The sequence below is a fragment of the Periplaneta americana genome, chromosome 13, assembly GCF_040183065.1.
Source record: "Periplaneta americana isolate PAMFEO1 chromosome 13, P.americana_PAMFEO1_priV1, whole genome shotgun sequence".
Lineage (NCBI taxonomy): Eukaryota > Metazoa > Arthropoda > Insecta > Blattodea > Blattidae > Periplaneta > Periplaneta americana.
In genome coordinates this window covers 90315424-90342981 of record NC_091129.1, presented here as the reverse complement: position 1 = coordinate 90342981, position 27558 = coordinate 90315424, and the positions used below count along the sequence as shown (strand labels likewise).

Sequence of the window (27558 nt, the reverse complement as noted above, 5' to 3'; positions counted from 1 at the left end):
GTCATACGGAGCGGGGCGTCAGAATGGACCGAGCTTGCGCCACGTTAAAGAGCAGTATCAGGAGTGATTTAACAATTCGGCACCAAATAACACAACAATGTCAGCTATCGTCGAGAAGTTTCGTCGTACGTTGTGTTGCCGTGCATGTTATAATGACTTATCTTGATTTTCAGAGTATGTTTGTAATTTCAGTACTCTGTATGACCGGATATAATGCTCGACAATAAACACCTTCTCCTCTGTTGTAAGAATCATAATTGCAGAAATCAACACAACTCTGAATGCACAATATGTCAAACTATTGTATGCAATAAATAAATACTTAGTTGCTAAGGAAACGTGGAAAACAGATCAGTGATAATTTCAGTAGTGTTTGTTTTGGGACATACTGAATAAAGTACCCGGGGGTATTAAGGCCCAGCATGTTATAAGGCCCACTACTTAGTTTTTCCATTAGTTATACACTTTTGCAAACGAGAGCAACAGCTCTTAAGACCTATTTCTTCTTGAATTCGAGTGAGGTATAAAGAAATTAGATTCTCGTTCTTGTTTGTAGCTGACAGGTGGCAACAAAGTTATGTGTGATTATTTCTGCTTTCATTATAACATTTTGCAAAATTTAAGTTGATATTTAATCGTTTTACTGTGTGTTATTAATATAATATTAAATACACATTATTGTGTAAACATTAAGAAATTTGAGGCTACCGTGAAACTTTCGCTAATGAGCATATGAGCACTCCATAAATTAAAATTGGGTGAAGTAACAGAGCAGGAAATAAGACCCATGAAATAAATACCTGGAAACGCCCACAAGTATATAGAAATCCCTGAACTATAAAGTTCAAACTCTGAAGCACATTTGCAAGAAATGAAACAAATGAAATACTGACAATTCCTAATGCAGAAAGAGCATTGGATGAACCATCAACTTCAGGATTTGTAAACATCCAGGGGATGCGGAGGTGTTCTGTCTGCGAAGATAATTGTTGTAGATATACATGTGTGTCTCTTGTGAATGTTGGGTGCACGATGAATGTGCAGGTCTCACTGAGTTAAAAACTGAAGACTTTGTATGCCCAAATTGTGTTCAATACTTATATTCTTTATTGTGGGCCTTATTATCTGTCACAGCAGGATATAAGGCCCAGCGACATGATGCTAATTTTCATTGCGCACAGCATTTGTGTGTCTGTTTGAATATTTATTTGAAGTAAAATATTATAGGATAACTATAAAAGTATGCTATTCCATTATTTAAAAATTGATAAACGTCTCCATTTCATAGAAAGAACGTTTTATTCCTTAGGTGGGCCTTATTATCTGTCACAGCAGGATATAAGGCCCAGTGACATGATGATAATTTTCATTGCGCACAGCATTATGTGTCTGTTTGAATATTTATTTGAAGTAAAATATTATAGGATAACTATAAAAGTATGCTATTCCATTATTTAAAAATTGATAAACGTCTCCATTTCAAAGAAAGAACGTTTTATTCCTTAGGTGGGCCTTATTACCCCCGGTTACCTTATTTGGAAAAATTTGTGTGAGATCAAACATCAACTTTTTTGGTTAAAATTCGTCTTCAAATTCATTGTCTCACATCATCTTATGAAAATCTGAAAGAAACTTTGTGGGATCCAGCAAAAAATCTCGTCAGAAAACTGACTGAATATTCATCATTCTTTCAAGTACAGCTGACATAATGTTCACAGTATTCGATACCGACACCTTGGGCTCAACAGATTAATTGCGCAATTCAAATAGTGCCATACAGACCTTGTGGAAGCTTCCTGAGTTCTGACCATTTTAGTTGCAATTATCAATCATCAAATTGATGGAGCACCTAATGTGCACATGTGCCAGAAACTGTGTTGTTGCTGACCATTTCCATTAAAATTAATCAATAAACTCAATGAGCATTTCCCATTCTTCCATGCATAAAGAAGCTGATAATTCCAAACTGCTGAGAAGGGTTTTCCTGCACAGGCGAGATCCTCGTAGATCGACATCGTGGCAGCCACTATAACGCCCTGGACATGGACCTGTTGGCAGATAACGGCTTGGAGGGTCCTGAAGGAGATGCCGAGGTGCAGGCAGACAGCGACTACGGCCAGTACTACCCGCACCACATGGAGGACCGCGACGACTACCTGGAACCGCTCGAGAAGCGCTCGGCGTCGCGCTTCTCTTCCACACCAGCCGACCTGGCAGCGGGAGGGACCAGTCCACCCTTAGCAGAGGACCAACAGGTACTAGAAAAGGAACCATCTCTACACAAAAGTACATACTCGTGGAATTGTCACGCTCCTGTAGCAACACACCATAGCTTACCATATCATCAGGTTAGGTCCAGTTCTCCATAGGTGAGAATAGGCTTAGACTAGACATTTTTATTTATAGATGAAATTAAGGAAATGAGACGTTTCAGTGCAGAATGTTGGAGAAAACTATAGGAAGTTTTTTTAGATGGCACTTTTACTTTTCAACACGATATTTGGGTTTTAATCTTTATGGATCCAAGAGTAACACGACGCTCTATTTTCAGTCCCTCTCCATAGAACAGCCGTGTATTCTTCATATTTTACAATAGACATTATCCATTCTTGGAAGTAATTTTGGAAGATGTTAAAGGCTGCCCGATCTTGAACGCTTTCAAATCCAAAACGAAAAATCTTATTTTACATTGCACAGTGCCCAAGAGTTATTATACTTCATTATTGTAACTAGTTTATCAAGTAATCGTATTATTTAATTTGTCATCTAATTAAAGTTAGGTATTTATGTTCGATATTCTTCTAGCTTAGCCTATGCATACTACTTTATTTTATTTTCCTGCTCCAATTTTGTCTTACCTATATCATTTTCTTTTGTCTTAAAATTATATCATTATTATACGAGGGTTATTTCATACGTCATGGCAATTAAATTATATCAGCCAATAAAGCTGCAGGAATAGAAATTCACTATATGTGATTTAAAGTCACTGGAATATGCTTCGCAATGCTAGTACAAAATTGGGTCCGAGTTTACGAGACAATGATTAAGAGAAATTGCAAGATACGTAGATAGAAATAATTGTTTTATTATGCACAAAAGGAAACAAAGTACATTACTCACAGCTGACACCCTTCAAAATAATCCCCAAGGTTTTCACACAAGTCATCTTTGTCAACGACGTTGCAGGCGTTGAATATCATCGGCTGTGTGCGATTCGTCTATGAGTACCACCTCTCGTCGAAATGCTGTTAAGATGTCCTCCGTTTGCAAACCACTTTTCACGCAGCTGTTTCTTCAATTCTTTCTAATAGCTCAGAATGACCCTGACGAAAATTTCTGCCACGAAGAACTGTAATTTCCACATATGACCGCTGTTCAACTTTACTTACATCCATCTTGGAGCACAGTCTTTAGCACACTAACTTCTGCGTGTGCTGTCAACTAGCTACCAATGCACACAGACGTAATTTGACTGTGGCATTCCGTACAGTGTACAACAGGTTTTCAAACGTAATACTGAACTAACCACACTTTCGATTATTCGGAAGATATAACATAGTTGCCATGACTTATGAAATGACCCTCATATATTTACTTATTATCCTGTGTGTGTGTGCGTGCGTGCGTGTGCGCGCGCTTTGTCATAGGTGATTTGTTTTTTGTTTTTTTTTTCATTTTCTAGTCATTTAGTGCTGTCAAGTCATTGCATATTTCAATTGGTGCTGCATTCAGTTAAGATACCATATTTTTATGCGGAATGGACATAATTGTCTTATTGATAAAGAAGAAGGATTTATTATTTCATCAATCCAGTATTAATATTATTTACGTGTGATTAGATTTACTTTTTAATAAATTAATGGAGCTGTTGATAACTGGTTCTAGTCAATCAGAATGTGATTATGCAGTGTCTCAACACTCATTAGAAGGGACTCTATCAAGAATCCTCCGCCAGTGTCATCTAACACTAACCTTTAGACATGACACGAGAAACACTTCCCATAGAGGACGGCCAATATGACACAGAAGAAGCAAAAGAAGGTGCTCTACATATTTTTCGAAACAGAGATGATAATGAAAGAGGAATATTATGGACAGTGTTGGTGAAATGAAGAGGAGAAAACGGGAGAACGCCGAGAAAAACTCTCACAACCTTGGTATTGTTGTTTAATCGACTGTCCGAAGATAGGTCTGAACCGCACAAGTAATACCAACATGGCACCACTTATGAGGCAACTAGGTCAGCTCCTTTCAACCTCCATTGTATACACCACTGATTAGCTACATATTACACTAATCAGACTCCAGATGCATACAAACAATTGTTATTCCTCTAACACATAATATAACCTTGGTATTGTGGGTCACAAATAACTTGAATCATTGTATGTGTACGTGAAGTATTTATAATATGTGTTGTGTATATTTAACTAGCTATCTATGTTCAGTATCAGAAAAAGAAAGTAGTCCGCCGAGTCTTGATGGCAGCCCTCCTGTATGTACGCAACAAGTTTCGCAAAACGGCCCACAAGTAGCATATAACCAGGCGCTCTTGTTTACTGCACATGCGAATTGCGTTGAAAATTAGGCGGCACATTTCTTTTTTCTGAAATTGTACATATATATTCATGTCCTCCGTTATCATCATCATATTATTATCAGTTGCAGCAGCCGCAGAATTATCGTTTACGGTCAAGTATTTTGTAATAATGTCGTTTTTCAATCTCTCCAATAAATGTATTTATTCTTACTTCCTACCAGGGTGACCAATCGTCTCGAATTTTTCGGGACAGTCCTGAATTTTGAGACTTTTTAAATTGTCCCGGGCGGAACAAAATTGTCCCATAAATGCGTTTTTGTTAATCTTCGTGTGTCTATCTCTTAAGTTAGGTTTGCGATGGTTTCAATAATCGAAAATAATATGTTACTCGACGTGCGGCTCACGACAGGAAGAACTTAGCTGTGAGATCAAACTGCGCATGCGCGGACTTCGTAAATAAAAACCAAACACAAAGGGGTCATTCCATACAAATTTTTAAGAATATGCCAGCGATGTCATGAATTTTTTGGGCTTTTAATATAATAATGTTATTATGAAAATAAATTAAACTGCCAACTATCACCGCCATATCATTAATATTTTATTCATACGGATGACTGAAAAATGGGTGGCAGTTACATGTTATCCATCATTTAAAATATTCTAGACACTCTATATGAAGTGTCATCGAAACTAAACAGACGCCATTGTAAACCTGAATAACCATATTTTAATACCTTAAAGATTAATCCGAATAATATTAAGGCATGCTCATAAAAACACCTCATTGAAAAAAAAATAGTTTTATATTGGAATGCAATAAGAAAATCTTATTCCTAATCCATCTCCCAAGTCTTATGACTTTATCTCAGAAAACCTGTGAATAATTAAATTAATAAGATTATTAATTTTTGTTCCCACGGTTGAAAATCGCTTGCTATGTGTGGCGGTCGCAGCGTTCGCGAGACTTCATAACGATGAGTATTCTCAAAAGTCCGTCTCCCTGACCTTGATCGCACAACATTCTGTACGACGGGAGAGCCTACCTGCTGAGCTCCTTTGTTCCGATGAGTTATTTTTATTAAAAACTGATATGATATTTAAGTCAACATTCTGAAATTTTCACAGTGGAATCAATATACCCTAAAGAATTAAACACATGTTTTTTTTCGTCTGTAAAATTAATTGCATTTTGTGTTCTATATTTTTTAAGTTATTTTACGGTGGGTAACTATTTAAAAAATTATATTCTTTTTTTCATTTTAAGGGCATTTATAAACAAGGCTCTCCTTTTTCGAATTGCATTGAAATCATGTTTCCATCTTTCTTTACATAGTAAGAAAACTTCAATGAATGAAACCGTGTTCTTTGTTAAACCAGTATTTTGAATTCTGATTGCTGCCAATCTATGAAAGATAGTAATCCTTGAAATTCATATTTAGAACATACAAAATAACCTGCTACAATATTTTCAATTTTTGAGACATTATGGTTCAAAAACATACCTACTTTTTTCCATGGAATGACCCAAAGTGTATAGCCAGAGTACGAAGTGAACTTTTTGATATGGCTTGGAATGTGCAAGCGAAAATAAATCCAGGTATAGAAGACGCTGGCAGTGCATGGGAAGCCAGCGCGTCTTACAGTCAAGTCATGTGTCCCTCTGCAACATATACCACCTGGATTTATGCCGAAAAATTAGTGTAATCTGTGTGATAAAACAGTTTCTGTATGTATAAGAAAAGGAAGACAGTAGAATAATAATTACGACTCAATTTCATGCTGTACTGCATCCCTCACAATCCTGGCACTCTTGTCCCTCATTCTTCACCTACGGAGGTAGTCACCATACCCATACCTCTCTACTCCAGCCCCGTGAGTCCCGATGGACTTGAAACATTCCGCAGCAAAGACACTCGCTGATTATGAAGGAGTAGGCGGTTCGTTCGCAGGAGGACGAGTTCCACGAGAACCTCATCTACCGCGGGCTGTTTCGAAAGCGCAGCGTCTCGCTGGAGGACACGGCCGTGTCGTCCACAACCAGTGATCCCGACATGGCCGTGTTCCAGCAGCAGAGGGCAGCTGTAGCAGTCAACACGGGGCACGACGACGATGAAGACGTGGACGAGATATCGGAGGCGAGATCTGCCCCGCCTGTAGTAGAGCATGACCGCGGCGAGGACGTCAGCGACGAGGACGAAGGTGTGGGTGAGGACGTGGACACGCTGGAGAAGGAGGTAACGGCCAGACGCGCAAGTACACTGTTGGAGTAGATGTTACAGGTCACACGTGGGCACTCATGGTATGGAAGTTAATGAACTGTAATATGTGGACGGGTAGATACTACACTTCATACAACAACACAAAAAGAATGTGGTTTAAGTAAATTTGTGTCACGAATTTTCCGTAACAATTTTACCTTCTGATTATGCAGAGAATGAGAAGGTGTTGTAACGTGAAAAGGAAGCCGATCTTGAAATTTTCACAGGAATAGGCTTCTCCAGCGTCGCTGGTGCCGAAAAATATACAGGGTGATTCAAAACCTCTGCGACAAACTCTGAGGGGTGATAGATCTAACAATAAGGAACTCTTTTTGCTAAACAACCTATGTCTTTTGACGCGTCGTTTCGAAGTTATGGTTGAAAATGTTTTTCCGCTGGCGTATGTCAATGTAAGCGAATGTATACATCCCTATTTGTTTGTTGAGATGTTTGTAAGAGACGAGAATAGTTGTTGTTGTTTGTTTATGTTTAATGTTCAATACCTTTTCCTTTCAGTTCAGTCTAATCATCAATTTAGAATGAATATGTAGCTACACTTTTCCCGAGTTAGCCGACATGGTAATGTGTTATGGGGAGGCTCGCGGAAACGGAAGAAGAGCTCTCCACATGTACCAACAACAGTTTCAAAACAGAAATCACCCTCACCACACAATGTTTGCTCGACTTTATTAGCGCCTTCGAGACGTTGGGTCTCTTCGTCCCCGGCGCATTGGTGGAAGACCGCGTAGACATCCATTCTCAGTTGATTATTACACTGAACTGAAAGGAAAAGGTATTGAACATTAAACGTAAACAAACAATAACCCTTCTCGTCTCTTACAAACATCTCAACAAACAAACAAAGAAACAGGGATGCACACATTCGCATACATTAACGTACGCCCGCGTAAAAACATTTTCAACGGTAACTTCGAAACAACGCGTCAAAAGGCTTACGTTGTTAACAAAAAGAGTTCCTTATCGTTAGATCTGTCACCCCTCAGAGTTCGTTGCAGAGGTTTTGAATCACTCTGTATATAGTGTGAGCCAAAAGTCCCAATAGGTCTACCATCTTTGTAGTTTACACATTATGTAATATTCCTAAACCAGTTGATAACAGAAGATACATGATCAGAAGAGAACACGTTATTCCAGAGTGTCTGTGTGTATGTCATCATTTTCATGACCGAGCATTATTCGTCTCCAGTACGATGTGAAATTTGTCTCTGCATTGCTGGAGTGATGAAAGCAAATGCATTCCGAACGGTTTATTTCACTTCTTCAATTGTGCCATAGAGCCTGCTCGCAACCTTCTGTTTGATGTACCCCCACAAAGCATTGTCACACGATGTCAGGTCGGAACTTCGGGGTGGCCACTGCAGAGGTGCTGGTGACTGTGCAGACCTCGTCCAATCCATTTGTTGCGAAACACTTCCATGAGATATTCCCTTGCGGTAATTGCATAATGTGCTATTGTTCCATCTTGCTCAAACTAAACATGTCCGAGAAGTCCTCGCTCTTGCAGTTGAGAGATAAACCAATCACATAACATGGTCAGATAGGTAATGCGGTTCACAGATCCTTCAAAGAAATATGGTCCGCACAGACATATAGCAAATATTGCGGCCCACATCATCAAATGCGGAAGGTTCCGTTCCAGTTCTTCAAAGAAGTGGGGATTTTCCTTACTCCAAAGCAGTGGAACACCTTGTTTCCATTAATGCACGAATAGTTTTATTATTTAATACCGTATTGACGTAGTGGGGATGTATAATATCAGAATCGAGTATTTTAAACTTCCCGCATCTTGCATAAACTTCTTATGTAAACTTGGCGACATGCGTTCACGTACAAGCCGTGCTCTTTTCAAGAAGGTTACAGGAATTTCACGCATGCGCGGGAGAAAATTGTCTTTCGCTGACCGCATATGAATTGTCAAGAGCACAAAGCGTTAAGTGAACAGTGAATCTATCCTACAGATGTCAGGTGCATCGATGCCTATCGTTCACGTGCTATATCTCGAGGAGGAAATTTAATAGTCTGTATTTTAGCCTGTAGGTGTCAGCATTTCTCACTGTCGGAACGTTTGCTTTGTGTGGATGTGTGTACAGTGCTGCTACGAGAGTGTAGTTTGTGAGTGTTAGCATAATAGCATAGCTTGGCTTTCAAACACGTGCTGGCTGACAGTGATAGTCGTATGAATTTAAGTATCTGTATGGTGGTGTACTCGTATATTATTTAAGAATAATATTTACTGGCAAGTATTTATAGTAATCAATCTATGCGAATGGGATTACAGTACTGTTATAGGTTATAGTGTATCAGTGTGTTGTGAACCAAAATGTATTACTGAACCCACTCTTTTGTAAATAACGGCATTCAATTTTTAACAAACGTAAATAATGAACTCTGTTCAAGCAATTTTGAACAGTAAAGAACTGGGTAAACTGACTTACCAGGAAAAATTGGAAATAAAAAGACTGGGTATTATTATTATTATTATTATTATTATTATTATTATTATTATTATTATTATTATTATTATTATTATTATTATTATTATTATATACGGTTTTTCGATAGTGGAACATTGGAATCATGACATTTCATATTAGGCTAAACATACGATTTAAAATTCGCTTTGGTTTTGGAACACAAAATTGTGAACACACGTAACATTTTATCACGAGCCGCCACTGCTCCAAAGTAAATGTTTCTCATCTTTGCACTGCGATAAATGACACATTCATCCGAGAATAGCACTTTTCCACGTTCAGGAATTGTTTGAAAGACATTAAGCAAATGGTCTAAATGGCTTCAAATCTAAATCTGTCTTCATGTGCCTTCGTAATGTAGAGTACGAAACTTCCATTTCCAGCGATCGCTTACGAACAGACTTTTTGGGTGAAAGTTCGACGGCAGCATCAGCACAACAGTCTCTTCGTAATGATGGTCGTCCTGAGCGGGATCTGTATTTGATGGAAACTGTTTCAAACAGCTTTTTTTCCCACCGTAAAATAGTTGGTTTTGGTGGGGCAGGTTTATTAAACCTTGCATCAAAATAATTTGACCAGTGGTCGTCAGCACTCGCTGAAATGGGTAAAGTGCAAGGAGTGCAACGAAATATGCTCCGTCGTGCAGAAGGGATAGGAAGGCAGCATAGCCGCCAGCAGCCATGGGTGCACGCTAGTGCAATGTCATATCCGCGGGTAATAGACGCTAGCCCGAGGGTGCACTGTGCTGATGACCGCTGATTTAGATTGTCCCTAATTGATTTTCCTATGTGTGGTCGCTCATGATTCCACGTGCTCATTACAATCCGTTCCTCCACAACCCATCGATCATGGTTCATATAATCTATATATCACAATCTGCAATGAAAACACACAACAGTTAACAGTGATATCCTCAACACATATGGGGGTAATGGTACTTATGGCTCACACTAAAACTCGGCTCTATCGATTTTCTTCTCGAATATTTATATAGGTGCATAAGAAGAAACCATATAGACCATAAGTAGGCTATACAGAAATTATAGTGGATTATATAGGGTGTAACAGAACCTCACTGACAAATTTTGAGGAATGATAGATCACACAGAGTCATTAATTTTTTGTTAAAGAACATATGCTCGATGACACGTCCTTCATGAGTTATGGATCCTCTTTAGAAGCGCATTTCGCATCACGTATGTTGCATAAGTGTGCGCCTTAAGTCCATATCATCTCTGCTGTAGTTTATTATTGGTCTGGTGCATCTTCAGTATTCATTAATATTACTGACATTTAGAAGAGTCTACCTACTATTACATTAACACATTATGTATTAAAATAAAAATCAAAAAGTGTCCAAAAACACTTAGGCCCCTATTAGAACTAAGTAACAAGCATGGTGGGTGTAAAGTGTTAATGTTTTTATTGTAGAACTGAAAGACGGTCATTGGCTTCTGATTTTTTTGCTGTTGATAGTTTCTTACTGTGTAGCATGCATGTTTCTCACCTTTGTTATGTAGTAGCGTACCGGTATTACTTTCCTTTTTACATAATCTCGCATTAGCAGAATTATTATGTGAATCACAATTTAAGTGTCATCATTGTTTGTTGATCACTATTTTGGTAAAAGTTTATTGTCCTAAAACACGTATATTTATTTGTTGCTCATGTTGACGTTATGCTAGTATTTTTATTAATAAATACAGTACACAATATCTATATTTGTGTTGTTTTGCTGAAATGACCGTACTGTATCGTATTTTGGTTGTATTTGTTAACTGGAAGGCCCAAATCTTGGGTTTATCATTTCTGTTATTGTTATTACTGTTGTTGTTGCTGTTGTGTCCCCAATGAGTAGGATCTAATAAATATGTGAATAAGATGGGGTGGATTTTTCAAATAGTTAAAAATATACTTCTTTCCTCTCCAATCCATCAGATATCACTTTTTTACGGTTGTGATGTTGATGTCTTTTTCAATGAATTCGATTAAAATAATAGTGTCTACAACTGACTATAACGGGGTTGTGTAATAGTACGCCATATTTAATACGAAATACATTCTAACATTTTCAACAATTAAATTAAAATATTATATACCGATAACAAGTTTGGCAGAGTGGCCTCGAGAAAGCCAACAATGTGTAAGATGCATTATAATATTTATAACAAAAAAGGATCAAAATTAATTTACCTTCAAGTATATAGAGATTCATAATAGAGGCGTTTTCAGACCCTTTGTTGAGATTACCAGACACGTTAATTTTTTGTGCTTATTCGAGATTGAACAAACATACCGGTACCTATTAGTGTCGCTTTGAACGTAATATAAATATGTGAGTCAAAGTAATTTGCAGGCCTAAATACATTATGTAATCCATGTTGAATCTTTTGTACACTACTTTTAACACTTGAATATAAATAATTGATTAAATGGCGATCTCTCTGAGGATGGTGTGAAGAAGCACCGAAACAGCTGTACAGTAAGCCGCACATGCTTACACAATTAACACGAGTAAGATCGCCATTTAATCAATTATTTATATTATGTAAGTTTGCTTTATTTATGGGATTTATTTGCTCGAAGCGGCAGTAGATATTTTAACTATAGTTCCGGTATGAAATACAAGGGGAATTCTATTCTTGCAACTTATATTTCGCTTTATGGAAATAGTTTACATTTGTAGTGAATAGGCCTACTAGGCACAGAAAATTATGGAGAAAGAACAAAAGAAATAGTAAAAAATTAAATGTTTAATGTAGGCCTATACTGGTAATTTAAACTTAAACTTTAAGTTAAGGTTATTATTAATTTAAGAACTCATTAAACTGGAAATAGCAACTTTTGTTCGAAATGTAATTCTCGTAGTCATAGTCTGACTCATTCATAATCTATTAGGTAGGCCTACTGCATGTTTTATTTTCGATTAAATTGTGATGACTTCATACGATATCGGCCAACAATTTAATTTCCAAATAAATTAACTTGATTACATTTTGAAGAAAAAAATTAAACGATATTCCTTTCTTAGATGAAAATATTTAATTGCTATTTCTTCCTTGAGCACGTGATTTTGAGCGCATAATATACTATCAACTCATAATAGTTTTAATGGAATTCTTTACAAACTACAGAAGACACCATCTAGAAGACATAAATAGCTGTTCTTTCAAGATCTCCAAGTTCATTCATCAATAGAATTTAAGTACCTAACGCAACAATCATTTTAATGATACACCACTCGACATGCATTTTTTTTTTTTTTTTTTTTTTTTTAACATTAGGCTACATCTTCAATGAAGAAACCAAGAATAATCTGTTATTGTTATTACTATTTTGGTAATCTTGTTCCTTTCATTTTCGTTAAATCCCTTTTTCCAATTGGATGTGTAATAAAAGTCGCATACACTTTAGATGTTTTATTGTTGCATTATTTAATTATTGTATTTAATGTCTAGAGAAGTAATTATAGTCCACCATGTTTTAGATGTTTTTAATCATTTTAGACGTTTTTATTAATTCCGAAATTGTCGTTAAATTATAACAATTTCAAAATTACAGTATTTCCTTCTGTAACTTTTAAACATTACCCTACCCCATTATCTCCTAAATTATAAATTGACTCAATAGGTCTGTCGTATGCTGTTTAATAATCTTTTTTTTTTCTAGTCGGTCTGTTACTATTAAAAGGCTTATTTTCGTCTCAGTTAATATCTGTTTCGAAATCTTTAACGGTGTGAAGTTTAGAATCTGAATTAATATTTTCACTGATTAATTATTACTTGTAGTTCAGAAAAAGAAGTGTTGAAGTAAAAAAGAATTAATAATAAAAGTTGCTATTCTATGATAATTTCATACAATTATCAGTTAATGAAATTGTAAGAATAAACCACACTTATTTTTAAATTTGGTTTTGGTTTTATTTTATTTTTGCTTTCTTAGCTTTTACTGGTTTCATTCATTTTATTATATTCTTTTCTCTACTACTGAATGGAAAGACTTTAGAAGTTCCTGTGCAATTTTTAGCTTGCTAACAGACATTTTTATAAAGCGAAAATGAATATGAACGATGTTATGTACTTTAAATCGGTGTAGTTCCTTTTTATAAAAGCCATTTTTTTAATCCATGAATTACAAAAAAAGAAAATCTTTATCAATTTCATACTGAAATAACTGAATTTTCTTTGTAATAAAAGATATCTTGCTTTAGGCTGAACAGGTAATATATAAAATGAGTTTAGCTTTTATTCATGTGGTAGAAGTAAAGCAGGAGTACCTAATATTTGTCAGAAATTATATCCAACAAATAAAATGGAACATACCTTAGTACCTGTGAATCTAATGTTTAATTCAAATAATTGTCATAATATGTTGTCATGTTCATGTTATATTTGGCTTGTTTGGTGATAATAGCTCAATGTTTCACTGTTTAATTATATTATGTGTAAATATTTTGATTACTTCTGTAAATATTTTCACTATAATTGTAAGACTTGTACAGAAAACCGAGATACTTTTTTATTTTTTATTGTGCTTCGACTACTGTAAAATATTTTCTTATAAATTCCTATATCTAGAGATATAATTGTTAGTTGTTCCATGATCTTTGGACACTTTAATGGAAAGGGAATATTTTTTAATTTATTAAAATAAGATGTATAATATGTATACTTATTGTTGATGTCAATAAGTGTGAAATAAGGTTCAAGGATAATAAGTAGGTAAAAATTAGTGTTCAATCAGTAAAAATGATACATATGACATTTCAAGTTTCATGAATGTTGGATTGTGAAGAAAATTTTGTTTTATGCAATAGTGAGTTTAGATTTAATTTCTTCGTCGTTTCAGAACTTCTTACAGCTTCCATCCACATGTTAGCATCACTCCAGATCTGAAAGGGTTGTCTATGCCACACAAAATAAAACTGAACCAAAAGTGTTTTGTATGTGCGCGCACATGTGTGAGTGCGAATGTGTATGTTTGTGGGTGTATGTGCGTATATGTGTGTACACGGTGATGTAACTTAATATGAGAGTACCACTCCAAGAATGATTTCAGCACTTAAAAGTAATACAATTCGGTCATCTATACTTATGTAAAAGTTTTCGTTTCGTTTCGTTTCCAGGTTACAGCCAATTTCTTTTTTCCATTAAGTCTGTTGACAAACTAAAATAGTATGACTGTAAATATTCACAACTAAATGAAAGAAAATCATTGTTCTGTTCTCCAATAAAGGTATCGATGCCCGTAACAATTCATTGTGAATTATTTTTGTGAACAGGACTAATTAGCAATGATTTAATCTGTCCAGTCTTTCTCGATTGGAAATTAAAGAAAAAATCTTGTGCTAACTTCTAAAGTTGAACGTGCTGATGGAAAAAGTTCTATTTAATATCACAGTTCGTGCGTGACTTGTCACACACATTCGTGTTTCATCTTATACCAGTCAAGTAGATAGAAACTTCTTGAATTACGGTACCGATTTTCTACCAAATGAAAGGTCATAGTAATTATCTTCAGGCACGTCTGAAATCCACTGTCTTCAGAAATTTCATAAATAACACTGAAATATTTTTCTATATATCCTTAATCGGTAAGATTCCCAAGAAATACGAAACTACCTGTATAACTAGACGTTTATAGGCTCGGACAGTCATATAAGGCAGTCATTTTGAGCATCTCTTGTGAAGATGTTCAATGTTTTCTGCTAGTTTAAATTAGAACACAAAATTGATTATAATTTGAAAACAAAACGAAATCGAACATATGCTTATAATATGAACTACTTTTGTTTCTTTTAAGTGCTGAATCTATTTCTAAAGTTATTCTGCTAAATTATATTTCTCACAGATGTATAGTCAACCAGAAATGCAAAAAAAAAAAAAAAAAAAAAAAAAAAACATAATTGGTATGGTGGAAATCAGTTGAACATTTTGTATTAGTGAAAAATTATACTTATTAAAAAATATATATTTCTGAAAACCAGTCAGAATACAGGGTTCTAAAAAGAGTATCCAATATTTTAGGAGGTGATAATATGCATGAAAACAAGAAAAAAAATCTAATAAACATGGGTCCTACAACACATACTTTTTGAGATCTGAACACTTGTTCATAGGAGGTGCTCAATGTGACGTCCATTTATGGCAATCCATTTCTCTGCCCTACAATACAGCAGACTATCAGATAATCATACCGTAGTTTTGACACCCCAGGCGTGGAATAATGATACGTCGCAAGGAATACTGAAAACAAAAGTCTGGTTGTGGATATGAGCGGGGTTCAGCAGAGATGATGTTGTGAATTTTCGTAATCAGCATGTGTGGGCTGATGAAAATTTCCATGCGGTTGAAGAAATAAGGCATCAGCACCGATTCTCAATCTACTTATGGACAGGCGTTCTTGGCAATACATTAAGGGTCATACGTGCTACCACAGAGATTAACTGAGGCTCGTTATCACGACTTTCTCATTAACGTATAGCCTACCTTGCTAGAGTATGTGCCATGTCAGCAAAGACTACAGATGTGGTTCATGCATGATGGCACACCAGCACATTTTCTCCACAATGAGCATGAACACCTGATGCTAACATATCAGGACTGCTGGATTGATTGGGTAGGCCCCAAACCTTGGCCTGCTCGTTTCCCAAACCTAAATCCCCTAGACTTTTAGTTATCAACAGGGCTAGGATTTTGATGAAATTGCATCTTTTTTTCTATTAAGCCAGAAACATAGCTGCTTTAGTATTTATATGTTATGTGATAAACTGAGTGTTTTAAGACACATTTATTAGGGCATTTTTTTGCATTTTTTGTCTGTTTCAACTCAAGAGCATTTTTTGTTTTATTCGGTCATTTTTGAGGCATTTTCATTTAATTTTGGCCATAAATCCTCATTATTAACGTAAAATAATGTTTATTTCCTTTGATATTTTCTCTACATATTTTGTCCAGTAATACCCATTATTTTGTATAATATTTTAATCGTTTTTCTACACAAATATTGCCATTCTAACGTAGTACACCCCATGTAATGGATCAGTCCAACCACACCTTCGATATAGACTCTTTTATACCTGCTAGTTCCGGATAAGAGTGGTCTTGTGGTGGACTACATGGAAACTACATCAGGTAAAATAATTAATTAAAGTGTACTACTTAGAAAAAATTGTGTAAAATTAAATAAACTTAAATGTTAGTACTAGAATTTAATTTAATTACTAGTCTAAATATTAAGTAGTACAAAACCTCTTCTCCTACTAAGCCAATTATGTAAGATCAATTTTTAGGGCACTTTAAGGGTATTTTTTAAAGATGTTTAGGTCATAAATGCATTGTTTTTAGGACATTTTTTCATGATTTATAGGTCACTAAAATCCTAACGCTAGTTATCAAGAACAACCAGGTTAATTTCAAAGAGTGCGTGATTCCTTACGTCAAAGAGCAGAGGAATACATTGCCATGAATGGACGTCACATTGAGCACCTCCTATGAACAAGTGTACAGATCTCAGAAAGTATGTGTTGTAGGACCCATGTTTATTAGACATTATTTTCTTGTTTTGATGCATATTAGCACCTCCTAAAAATACTGGATACCAGTACTTTTTTTTTAACGCTCTGTATATTCATAGATATTATAATTAATAAATACAGTATTTTGCATATGTTATAAAAAGTAACATGATGTTAGTGGAAAAAAATGATAAATTATTATAATATCATAGATTAATAATGTAGAAGTTGGTTTTAGAGTTACTTCTTTTTAACACTGTCATATGTCACTATTATGACGGGATTTATTTGCGACCAAACTTCCTGAGCGGCCTCGAAGTTCACTCAGCCTCCTATGAAATTGAGTACCTGGTCTTTCTCCGAGTTAAAAAAGCGGTGGGAGCATGGTACCAAAGTCTAGTATATACAGTCAAGAAGCTTGAGTTGTGAGGGTGCTAGGAACAATAGACTGTGCTGGTACTATTTCGCATTGTCTGTAATGAGGCTATACCAGCGAGCCTAGTGGTTAGCAACTATCTATGGATGCATATTTACTACGTATTGAGCTACGTGACTATATATACTAGACTGTGGTGGTACCAAACACACCATCTCATTCTAGTGCCAAGGTCAAAGAATGCATGGAGATCTACCTCCATGTCCTTATCTCCCTCCTGGCTTGTATGGGAGTACTTTTCATAATAGGAATTTCATTCACCTCAGTTGTCACTTCCATGTTGTGTTATATCAGATATACGAACCTAATCTAATTTAATATAACATTTATTTATGATATTTCTTTGTCCAGTTGTTTAGCATAATAGACAATGCAACCCTTGCAGGACTTGAGTGATACTACACCATGACAGAACCTGTAATTAGTACCAAAACGTCGGACAAATTATAATTTATATCTCAACGCATGATTACAAAATCTAAAATCTCCTTAATAACATGGGTTCTCAAGATCTATTACGAAACTTAACTGTAAGCTTCACATCTCACTTTCAAGAAGTACAAATAGATGTGACATATAAGAATTAAATAATTTCAAAGAAGAATAAAAATAAAGAATGAGGATGATTAAAGAGTTTTTCCTGAAGCCACATTTTTCAGTCAAGCTGAACGTTCTGTAATGTTTGCAGAAGAAGAGTGGGGACGAAGTGAGTCCTAGTGTGGCATTGGAGAAAACTGATAAGGATGGAGAGCTGCTGCCACCTACAAGACCGTTGACGCAGCCATCCTCTCTATTTGCCTCAAGCGATTCTCTAGCAAATGACATGCGTGACCATAGTGACGGAATCTGGAATGAGTCACAGGCAACGGTGAGCTGACAGATTCATTGAAGAAAATGTTACACACACACATAATTACCACAAAAATAAATGTCTGGATAATGCTTCTAAAAGCAGTCATATTAATTAAATTAAAGAAAAACCATATTAATTTGGTTCAAAATTTATATTAAGTTGTTGTTTTTAGTCCAATGCCTAGGCACTTGACAATGAAGTCATTCGCCATCTTACACTCCAGTATTTTTGTATGATGTCATCTTCTCGTAGAAATCTGTGCATCTTTTTATGCGTTCCATGTTCATCTCTTTATTACATCACACAGTACACAGGCAGATGTATGGGAAATTCATATTCTCTGCAAGTAGCTTGACAAACAATCTTGACCTGTTATCAATCTTAATATCGCAATAGACAGTTACGTGGCCTTGGGGGATTATTTCGGGGTTAGTCAATAAAATTTCTCACTTTTATCTTTTACTCCATCCGAATTTTTTTATTTTTGGTGAATCTAAATTTCCTTTTGATTACGGTAGTTCTTTTATAGATCAAAATTATTAAATATTTGTAAAATTTCAGTGCTCTTTTTACCCAAAAAATCTGTTGTTTCATTCTTTTTATATCACAATGTGAAGGAATTCACTGCAAAATAATAATTTTTTTCTGTAGTTTAGCTAAGTAATAGATCATTTTCTTACAATTCTGAATTTTAGCCCCTTTTGTAGACTGTTGCGAAATTATAGCATCTATGGCTGTCCTCGAATCTGATATGACAGCATTTTGGAATTTATTTTATCTGTATAAGATATTTTCCAAAGAGACATAAATAGCAATAATAACTTTTTCTTCAAAATTTGTTGTATACTGGTATTCTCGTACAGAATAGTAAAATAAAAAGAGAGGACGTGTTCCTCCAGCTCCTGCTCCTTTTGAATGTGGTAAAAGGGATCATCCATCTATATAAATACCTAACCACTCCTTATGTGCGTATCTTGTTTCAATTATTTCTACAGCCAGAATCTTCAAAATTAATTGATCGGTTTCAGATTTTTTAACATCGTCCTAGAGGACCAAACTGTGTTCTGTATTAATGGATTGTCGTACATTAATACATTTCTTTCATTTGAGGAATACTGAAGTCTTTTTCAATTTCCTGTACTAACTTTATAAAATGTTCTGTGTTTTTAATCTGGCCACAGATTGAATATTATATCAACTATTTCCTATACATTACAATCTAATTGACCAAACGAGTTGGCTCATGCATTCCGCATGGGACTCGCATTCGGGAGGTCCGTGGTTCAATTCCCGGACCGACCAACCAGACTGTGGTTTTTCCGTGGTTTCAGTTACTTAGGCAAATGCCGGGTTGGAATTTTCATTGCCACAGTCCATTTCCCTTCCCCTCCCGTGTAGAAAAAGAATTTAGATTTCATATATCATTCATCTTCTTCACCTCATTCAATAGACATATTCAGGTCAAGATGCAGGTCTTCATCCACTTACGGGAGGGGGCGTCCTCTCCGCAAATGTTCCTGGGTTTCCAGCCTTCCGCAATATATCTGCCAGGATTCATTCTTTAAGAGCACTTCCAAGGGCACACCGACATCTTTGCACGGAATCATTATTATATGTTTGTAACAAATTTATATTTGTTCTTTCAATTTCTCAATAAAATTATTATTACGAGCATTCGTAAGAATCTGAATAGCAACAAAGCAACGATTGGAGTTGTTTTTACTGCTCCTGTAATTAATGGTAAAATAAATAAATTATAAATAAATTGAGTTTATCGAGATAATTTTTGGGTGATGTTATCAATACTTCTCCACAATATTGGATAATTGATTTGACATATATTTTATATGTTGTATTGAGAGTTTCTCTTGTCCATCCTCACTTTTTTCCTGCCAATCTTTTTAACAATTCAAAGTCTTCTTGTTCCTTTCTTTATAATACTATGTGTGTGGTTCTTCCATGATACTTTATCATCAAAATAACTCCAAGATATTTTGTTGCGTTAGTCCTAGACAGACTTTTTATTACCATATTGTAAAGCTGTGTTTATCTCTTTTTTGTCAAATGAGAAAATTTCATATGTCGTTTTATCAGTGTTTATGTTAATTAAATTTTCTACACACAAAATTTTTGGTTATGTTAGTGAATTATGGGCAGTAATTTGTAACTGGGAGCAGTAAAATACAAGTATAACGAAACGCTAGGGACTTCTGAAATTATTTCGTCACAATGAAATTTCATTATATCGAAATTACGTTTTCTAAAGGGAAAAGCATGCTTGTTCATTTATCTCTGCTTATTCGTAAATTCCGCTTATTTTGCATGTAGGTCTGGAAAATATCCTTAAATAAAATAAAAAGCTGAAACTTGCATTCCATTTGAAAAGAAAAGGTTTAAAGAAAGGCATAGAAAAAACACAAAATTGAAGTTTTATGAAGCAATTTGCAGGACAAAACGTGTCATGTTGTTTGCGAAGTCATGTTGCGAAATTAGTGAGCTGTGATTGGTAGAAGGAAACTATATGGGGAAAACAAGGGAACAACTGCATGAAGAAAGTAACACAAAATTCAGAGACATCTGCATCATAGTACACATACTACATCAACTAGACATTTAATGACCACGTGGCAACTATACAACTGCAATATTATTATAATACCGGTATAAAATATGTCCCTACTTGCTAACGAATTGTATCTATATTTCAAATATTTTTCGTTAAAAAAGTTTATTTTTTTCGGCAAGGGAGAAAACTTTTAATTCGTTAAACCTTACTGATTTTTTTTAGTAAAAACGAAATTCTTATATTTAACATTAGATTATATACGAAAGGCAGGGGACAGAAAATAATTTCATACCTAATACTGAATATTTCGTCATAACGACGTTTTACTGTATTAAGTTTTCTTCATTTAGAGGTTAATAACACCAAAATAATTGCAGGCTGTGACATCTTTAATAAGTGTCGTAACATTTGGCCCATTAAACTGAATACCGGTACATATTCTTAAGTATGTAGACGTGCTTATGTAGGTAACTCAAGAGTGATGGTAATGGTATTTCCAGATATTGTGGATATTTTCATGCCTGCCTGGAATTTAAGAAGTTTTTACACAATTCTTAATATATAATGATAATACAAAACAATACAGTACGTAATAAAATTGTAAAAATGAATAATATTATCTTTAACAATATTGAATATGAAAATGACAGCAACAACAGTAATAATAAACATGATGATAAAGGTATAGATGAGGAGACGAGACCTGACATGTGAGCTTTGCGATAGGGGAAAAAATGAGCTGTCAGAAAGAGAGTTTGTTTCAGGATGGTTAATATTATACGAATCTACCGACATGGAAGTTCAACTCAAAACCTATCTTTCCCCTTCATACCTATTTGTGTTATAGCCACGATATGTGACACAATCATAGGACAGGTCTTGCCTCCTCTACTGTATCAGCCATATAAATAATTTCAATAAATGGAAAGATACATTGAACATAGAAATACTTCTGTATGACATACAATTCTGAAATTAATGCGAGTAAATGGAAAGAAATGTTAATAACAGGAGTAATTATAAAATTATTGAAATCAAGTTAATCAGTTTTGACTCTATGGGTTGATGTCTACATAATTTTATTATTTGATAAAAAAAAAAGTGGATGCTAAGATGTTTGTTATTTTTTAAATGAAATATTTTATTTTCTTAGAGGACTAATTCCTGTATTGATTACTTTGAAATTGCTTTCATTTTTGGCATTTACAGTATTTTTTTAATAATTATAATGTAATTATTAGTGGTATTGGTTGGTAGTGCTAACAAAGGTGGAGTAAAGAAAGACATTCAAACATACTAATAGTAATTAAGATTATCACTGTGGTAAGTTTAATTTTGTGTAGATTAATGAACAAGATTAAAATTCTGTAAACAATAATTCTCCTCATTTCATCCAAAAACTGCTTGATAAATTCTTCACCTATAATTTGATAGCAGTTGCTTATCACACGTTAGAAATAGGCCTAATATTTTATAGGTATTAAAAATTGGTGCACCCAGCACGTTACTCTCAGATCTGTGAACTACTAAGTAAAATGTTTATTATAACCTTGCATTTTTTTGGGTTGGGGGAGAGGTGAAGGGAACTTCGGTAAAACTTTTCATTTTATTTCATGTAGTCACCTGTTTTCGACATTAAGGGCCGTATTCATAGACATTCTTAGCGCGGGCTTCCAGTGGATGATCAGGGAACTAACGTTTTTCGTATTCATAAACCAATGTTATCAATAAGATATGATATGAATCCTGTACAAGTAACCAGTCGATAGTTGGGGCTAATTTAGCACGCTCGTAATGCGGGCTAGCGAAATGTCTATGAATAGCACCCTAAGTAATTTTGGTGTGAAAGTATAATCAGTGATCAGCCAATTTAGACCTAATGAGCATGAAAAATAAATACCTATACACATTCCAGATGTTGTCTCTTTAGGAAGAGAAAGATAAAAAGATGCTTCTTTCTCCATTTGGTGATGTTCATATCCAAGAGACTTGTGGCACATTTAACATGAAAGTGGGGTATAAATGCCAATATTTTTAAAGTAAATAAATATAAAATACATTCATTCATAGATATTTTTCAGTATCAAAATTAATTAATATATTTTTGGTTCAGAGTTAGGCCTAAATGTTTGAATATAAATTGAGTAGTATTAACACGAATTGAATATGTTGTCATAGATCTATCTATCAGTAGTTTTGCGTTATAATTTCCGAAATCCAGAATGTTGTCTAGTGCCTTATCCCAACTAGAACATTATTTTGTTTTCTACTCATAATATAGCAATGTACCGAAGTACATATGATATTTCCACGCAGGAATTCTGCGTTATCATATGCACTTTTCTCCACTCCACTGATTCCGGCCACTTAGTCACTCATAATGAGTGCACCTCTGCACATTAGTGCGTTGGACATTGTACCACTGTCACACATCTGTGACACAGTGCATGAGGGTTGGCCACTAAAGGAAAACTAAAGAGATGGAGCTTAAACTGAGAGGATTCAATTCGGCATCAGAACTGGAATCCGATTTGGCTTAGTGGATAGAGCATCAGCATGTAGAGCTGAAAACCCAACTCGGGTTCGAATTCCGGTGTCAGAGAAAATTTTTCTCCGCTCCACCCATTTTTCATTCTACTCATAAGTTCAGACTTTACATTTTGTAATGTTACTTTTTTTCTCACCTTTGCTAGTTAGGAATGTCAACTTTCTGTTTCTGTTAGAAAATTTTTCTCCGCTCCACCGATCCTTCATTCTACTCAGACTTTACATTTTGTAATGTTACTTTTTTCTCACCTTTGCTAGTTAGGATTGTCAACTTTCTGATTCCTGGACATACTTTAAATTTTACATTTGGGCCTAAATGGAAATATTAACATGAAATAACTATAGAAGTGTATATACTGACCATCATTTATAATATTTAATAGTCCCCACAACCACAACACAGCACAATGGTCAGTATATACATTTCTGTGGTTATTTCATGTTAGTATTTCCATTTAGGCTCAAATGTAAAATTTTAAGTATGTCCAGGAATCAACTAACAGAAAGTTGGCATCCCTAACTAGTTCGGGTAGCATATTTTTTACTAAATATATAGTTGAAAGCACAGAAAGGGTTATATTAAGTTGCTCGTAAATAAATTACTTTTAAAATAAAAATAAATTCAATATATACTTATTAAAATTATATTTTTTCAACATATTCTTTTTAATATTTACAATTCAATGCCAAGAAATTAAATTTAAACTTTTAAAGTATAGTCCATTATACAGGGACATCATTTTATTTTTACTAACATTTTTAATATTAACCTGTCTATACCTTTAGAGAACCGGAAACACAGTTTGCTATCCCCTTCCACGACTGTAGTTCGATGATACTGGCGTAAAACACAAACAAATCACTCTACTAGGTATAGGATGGAAGAAAAGTAGTTCATCCATTTACGTAAAGTAGGAAATATCGCAATTTTGAGTTTCATAATTTTCATTAGGTTTTTGTTTAATCAAAGTACAGTTGTGTATTAAGAATAAGTGTTTTTACTCACGAACTGAGTTATCCATGCGAACGTACTCATTATACAGTGTATATTATACTGTCTACAGCACATTAGCGTACAATATAGAGAAAGAAGTTAAATTGAAAAATAATCATAATATGAATATTTAAACACAAGTTTGAAAATGGTGGCCGTTCATTTCGATACAGGCTTCAGTTCTTTTGTGCATATTATCGCACTATAGACTACTGCATCTAATTCCAATTGCCAGTTTCGTCCTTCGTACTAGTAACTCATGTTGAAATAATTCTGTACCTACTCTACGTACTGTAAATTCAATCTTCACTTCTGCCGGACCCGAAAATATAAAATTACTCAGACATGCTATCTACTGTCCGTCCAAATGGTTATGCCGCAGGATTGTAGAAAGGGGGGAAATCACTCGACAGTTAATTACTTAACGAGGCCCTTTTATTTAAGTTAAATTAAACAGCTGTATAATATTACGTAAACGTCCAATTCCTAAGAGAAATTAATGTTTTCAGAAAAGAGCTAAGACAGCCCAGCTATTACAGAGGGGCGAGCAGAAGCAGGTGGGAGAAATCGGGATGCGACGTAGGCAAATGGGCAGTACCTGTGCGAAAATATGATTCAATATTGAAAGCTCTTTTGTCACTGGAAAACGCGAACATATTTCTGGAACATACTATACTCATTCAGTACTGCTTACTATCTGCGGTCTTGGTTCTGTGTGGAGTTGGAACTTCATTAGTAGAAGGGGTGGGAGTGAAGTACATTCAAAAACTCAGGTACAATAAAAATTGAAGTAAAAATAAAATGATGTCCCTGTATATAACAAGTTTCAACACATACTGGTAACAAGAAATACAGTAATGTTATTAATATTATGGCAAAACAAAACAATCAGATAGTCTGCATTCAGTTCTTATTCTATATTAAACAGACTGATGAGTAAAACGAAAAAGTCCTGCAATTTGTTAAGGATATCATAATAAATTGATTCTGTGCTGTAAATTTAGGTACTTCAGGTGGCTGACACAGACATCACTGCTTTGAGTGCCTCAGAGCTGAGCTCCTTATCGGCCGCAGGAGCTGGCAACCTACTGGCACTCACACCATCATCCAGACGAAAACAGCTTCTCCTCCTTCAACATCAGCAGCGCAGTTCAATGGACACAGAGGCACTGGATGAAGAAATGGAAGAGTTTGATGCTCAGGTACAGTACATACAATTTGTTGCTGACAAAAATTGCCTGATATCATTGCACCTTACTCGATGACGAAGACATTAGAGTCAACTCTAGTTTTTTGTATGGTTACTTACTCCATAGAAAGTATCTCGGGAATCTTGGGAAAGATGTACGATGCAGTAATTTCCTGTATTGGAGAGCAGGATGAGTTGATTTTCTGTTTAAATGATAAAGTGTAGTACAGAGCCTTCAAACAGACATTCATCCATGCATGTGCTGCAGTGCTTGGCGGCTGGAAGCACATTCTTTGCAGGCAGAGTCGATATTTATAGCCACTTAATTCAAGTGTATAGATTGCTCATGCAAATTACAATAACTACCTACTTTTGTCGTAGAAGATGTTGGAAACGATGTCTTTGTGCTGCCACACATCTTTCACACCTTTTAAGAAAATCTGCATTAACATACATTAGTTCTTAAGAATTTCCCTTCTTATATTGTCTTTCAGTTCTTGCAAAGTATGGGGGAGTTATTCCGATACACTTTGTTTTATTCAGGTATTTTTAAGTTCCCCGTAAATAGAAATCACATATGGGATTACAAGAATATCCACTGCAAAATCTCGAAATCAATGTGTCTAATGAAAAACAGCCATGTACCACTTTACTGTTCAGCCACGTGGTAATGTGAGTGAAATAAATTTCTGCAATTGAATGTTGGATAATGTTAATAATGGCTCTATTGATCTGCACTCAGTTTTTTTCACGGATGAAGCACGGTTTTATTTAACTTCAAAACGAAGCAATTCATATGCACGTTAAGATGATAAAATACTGATTAAAAATTATATTTGGGGATCAGTCACTTTTACGGTCAATTTGCTACAAAGTTCAACAAAAAGAGGGGTGGGAAAAAAGGTGGGTTTATAAACTGCAAAGAGGGCTGCATCGTATAGGAATGGGATGGGTGTGGGAAAAAGGAGAGAATAACAGAAGAAATATATGGTGTAATGTTAAGATGCGTTCAATTAATATCGAGAGGCAAGAGATTGAGCTCCAATGTTTGGAAAAGTCCTCACTATATTTACAATCAGATCTCATGCTTAATTGGGGGAGGTGTAATGATATAAATTCTTGTAACAAAGACAGCAGAGCAGGTTTAGCATGGCTAGATTGGGGGCATGGAAGGGTAATAAATTGTCAACAAAGGAGAGCGCCTTTGTGCATTGTGCGGAGAAAAAGATTCCTGGACACATATTTTATTACAGTGTGTCGAATTGGGACATTTCCGGAAAAAACATCTACCACCCTCGATGCTAAGTCAGAATAGGAGTTCGCTTGCATGTCTTGACCTCATGGGGAATAGAGAATGGGAACAAAAGACTGGATTGTTCCTCTTGAAGGCGAGATAGATTAGAACTTCAGCTGTTGAAGTTTGTGATGCGAACTGACGAAGGTATACTCAATTATACACTTTTATATCTGTTTAGGTTAGGATATATTATGTGTTTTTTTTTTTGTCATTTTTATTTTAATCTGTGTGTTCTTTTGGAGAGAGGTTGGATCTAACTATAGGTGAGGGGGGGGTGAAACCTACAAAGTAGGATTTGTTTTAGGTACAAAGCACGTATGGTCAGAAGACCCGTGCATTGGATTTAAGATAAAATTATGATAATATAACATTTGTATGTATAATATTACTCAATAATCCATCTATCTATCTACATGGTCATGTAGCAACATAGAACAACAGATAGCCTACTGAAGTGCGAAAAACCCGATCTTGTACACGAAATACCACTGCATTACCAAACAATTGGTGTATGACGAGCAGTGAATGTTTACAGAATTATAAGGCTTATTATTTTTTTTTATGTCGTGAATGTGCAGAGGTACAGGATAACATAATCACACCATTGTTAGAACATAGGATCCCGAGCATTGTTACCCTTTCAAAGAAAATCTTGCTAAGGAATTTTATCGTCTTTAAAAATGTGTTATCCTAATAAAGATTTGAATTAAATCTCAAATCTCGGATTTAATGACAACAGCTCGACTATTGAGCACGATACAAATTTTAAATATGAAACTGAAAATGCTCATAACATTAACATTTTATGCTCGCATTGTACCTTTGTTTACTGTAAGTACACAGGCAGATCAGTAAGAAAGT

At 35.1% G+C, this 27558-nt stretch overlaps 1 protein-coding gene across 9 annotated transcripts in view; it reads left to right on the top strand.

The window, feature by feature from the left end:
* Positions 1–27558, top strand: part of LOC138712107 (filaggrin) — an 858710-nt gene that overhangs the window by 734892 nt on the left and 96260 nt on the right. For 6 of the 9 annotated variants that reach the window (XM_069843515.1, XM_069843518.1, XM_069843520.1 and 3 more), the window contains 4 exons: positions 1993–2255; positions 6481–6780; positions 17940–18119; positions 25216–25413. In XM_069843515.1, the coding sequence (XP_069699616.1) occupies positions 1993–2255; positions 6481–6780; positions 17940–18119; positions 25216–25413 (941 nt within the window). The remainder of the gene's footprint in view (positions 1–1992; positions 2256–6480; positions 6781–17939; positions 18120–25215; positions 25414–27558) is intronic. The other 3 variants (XM_069843516.1, XM_069843514.1, XM_069843519.1) reach the window with 3 other exon arrangements.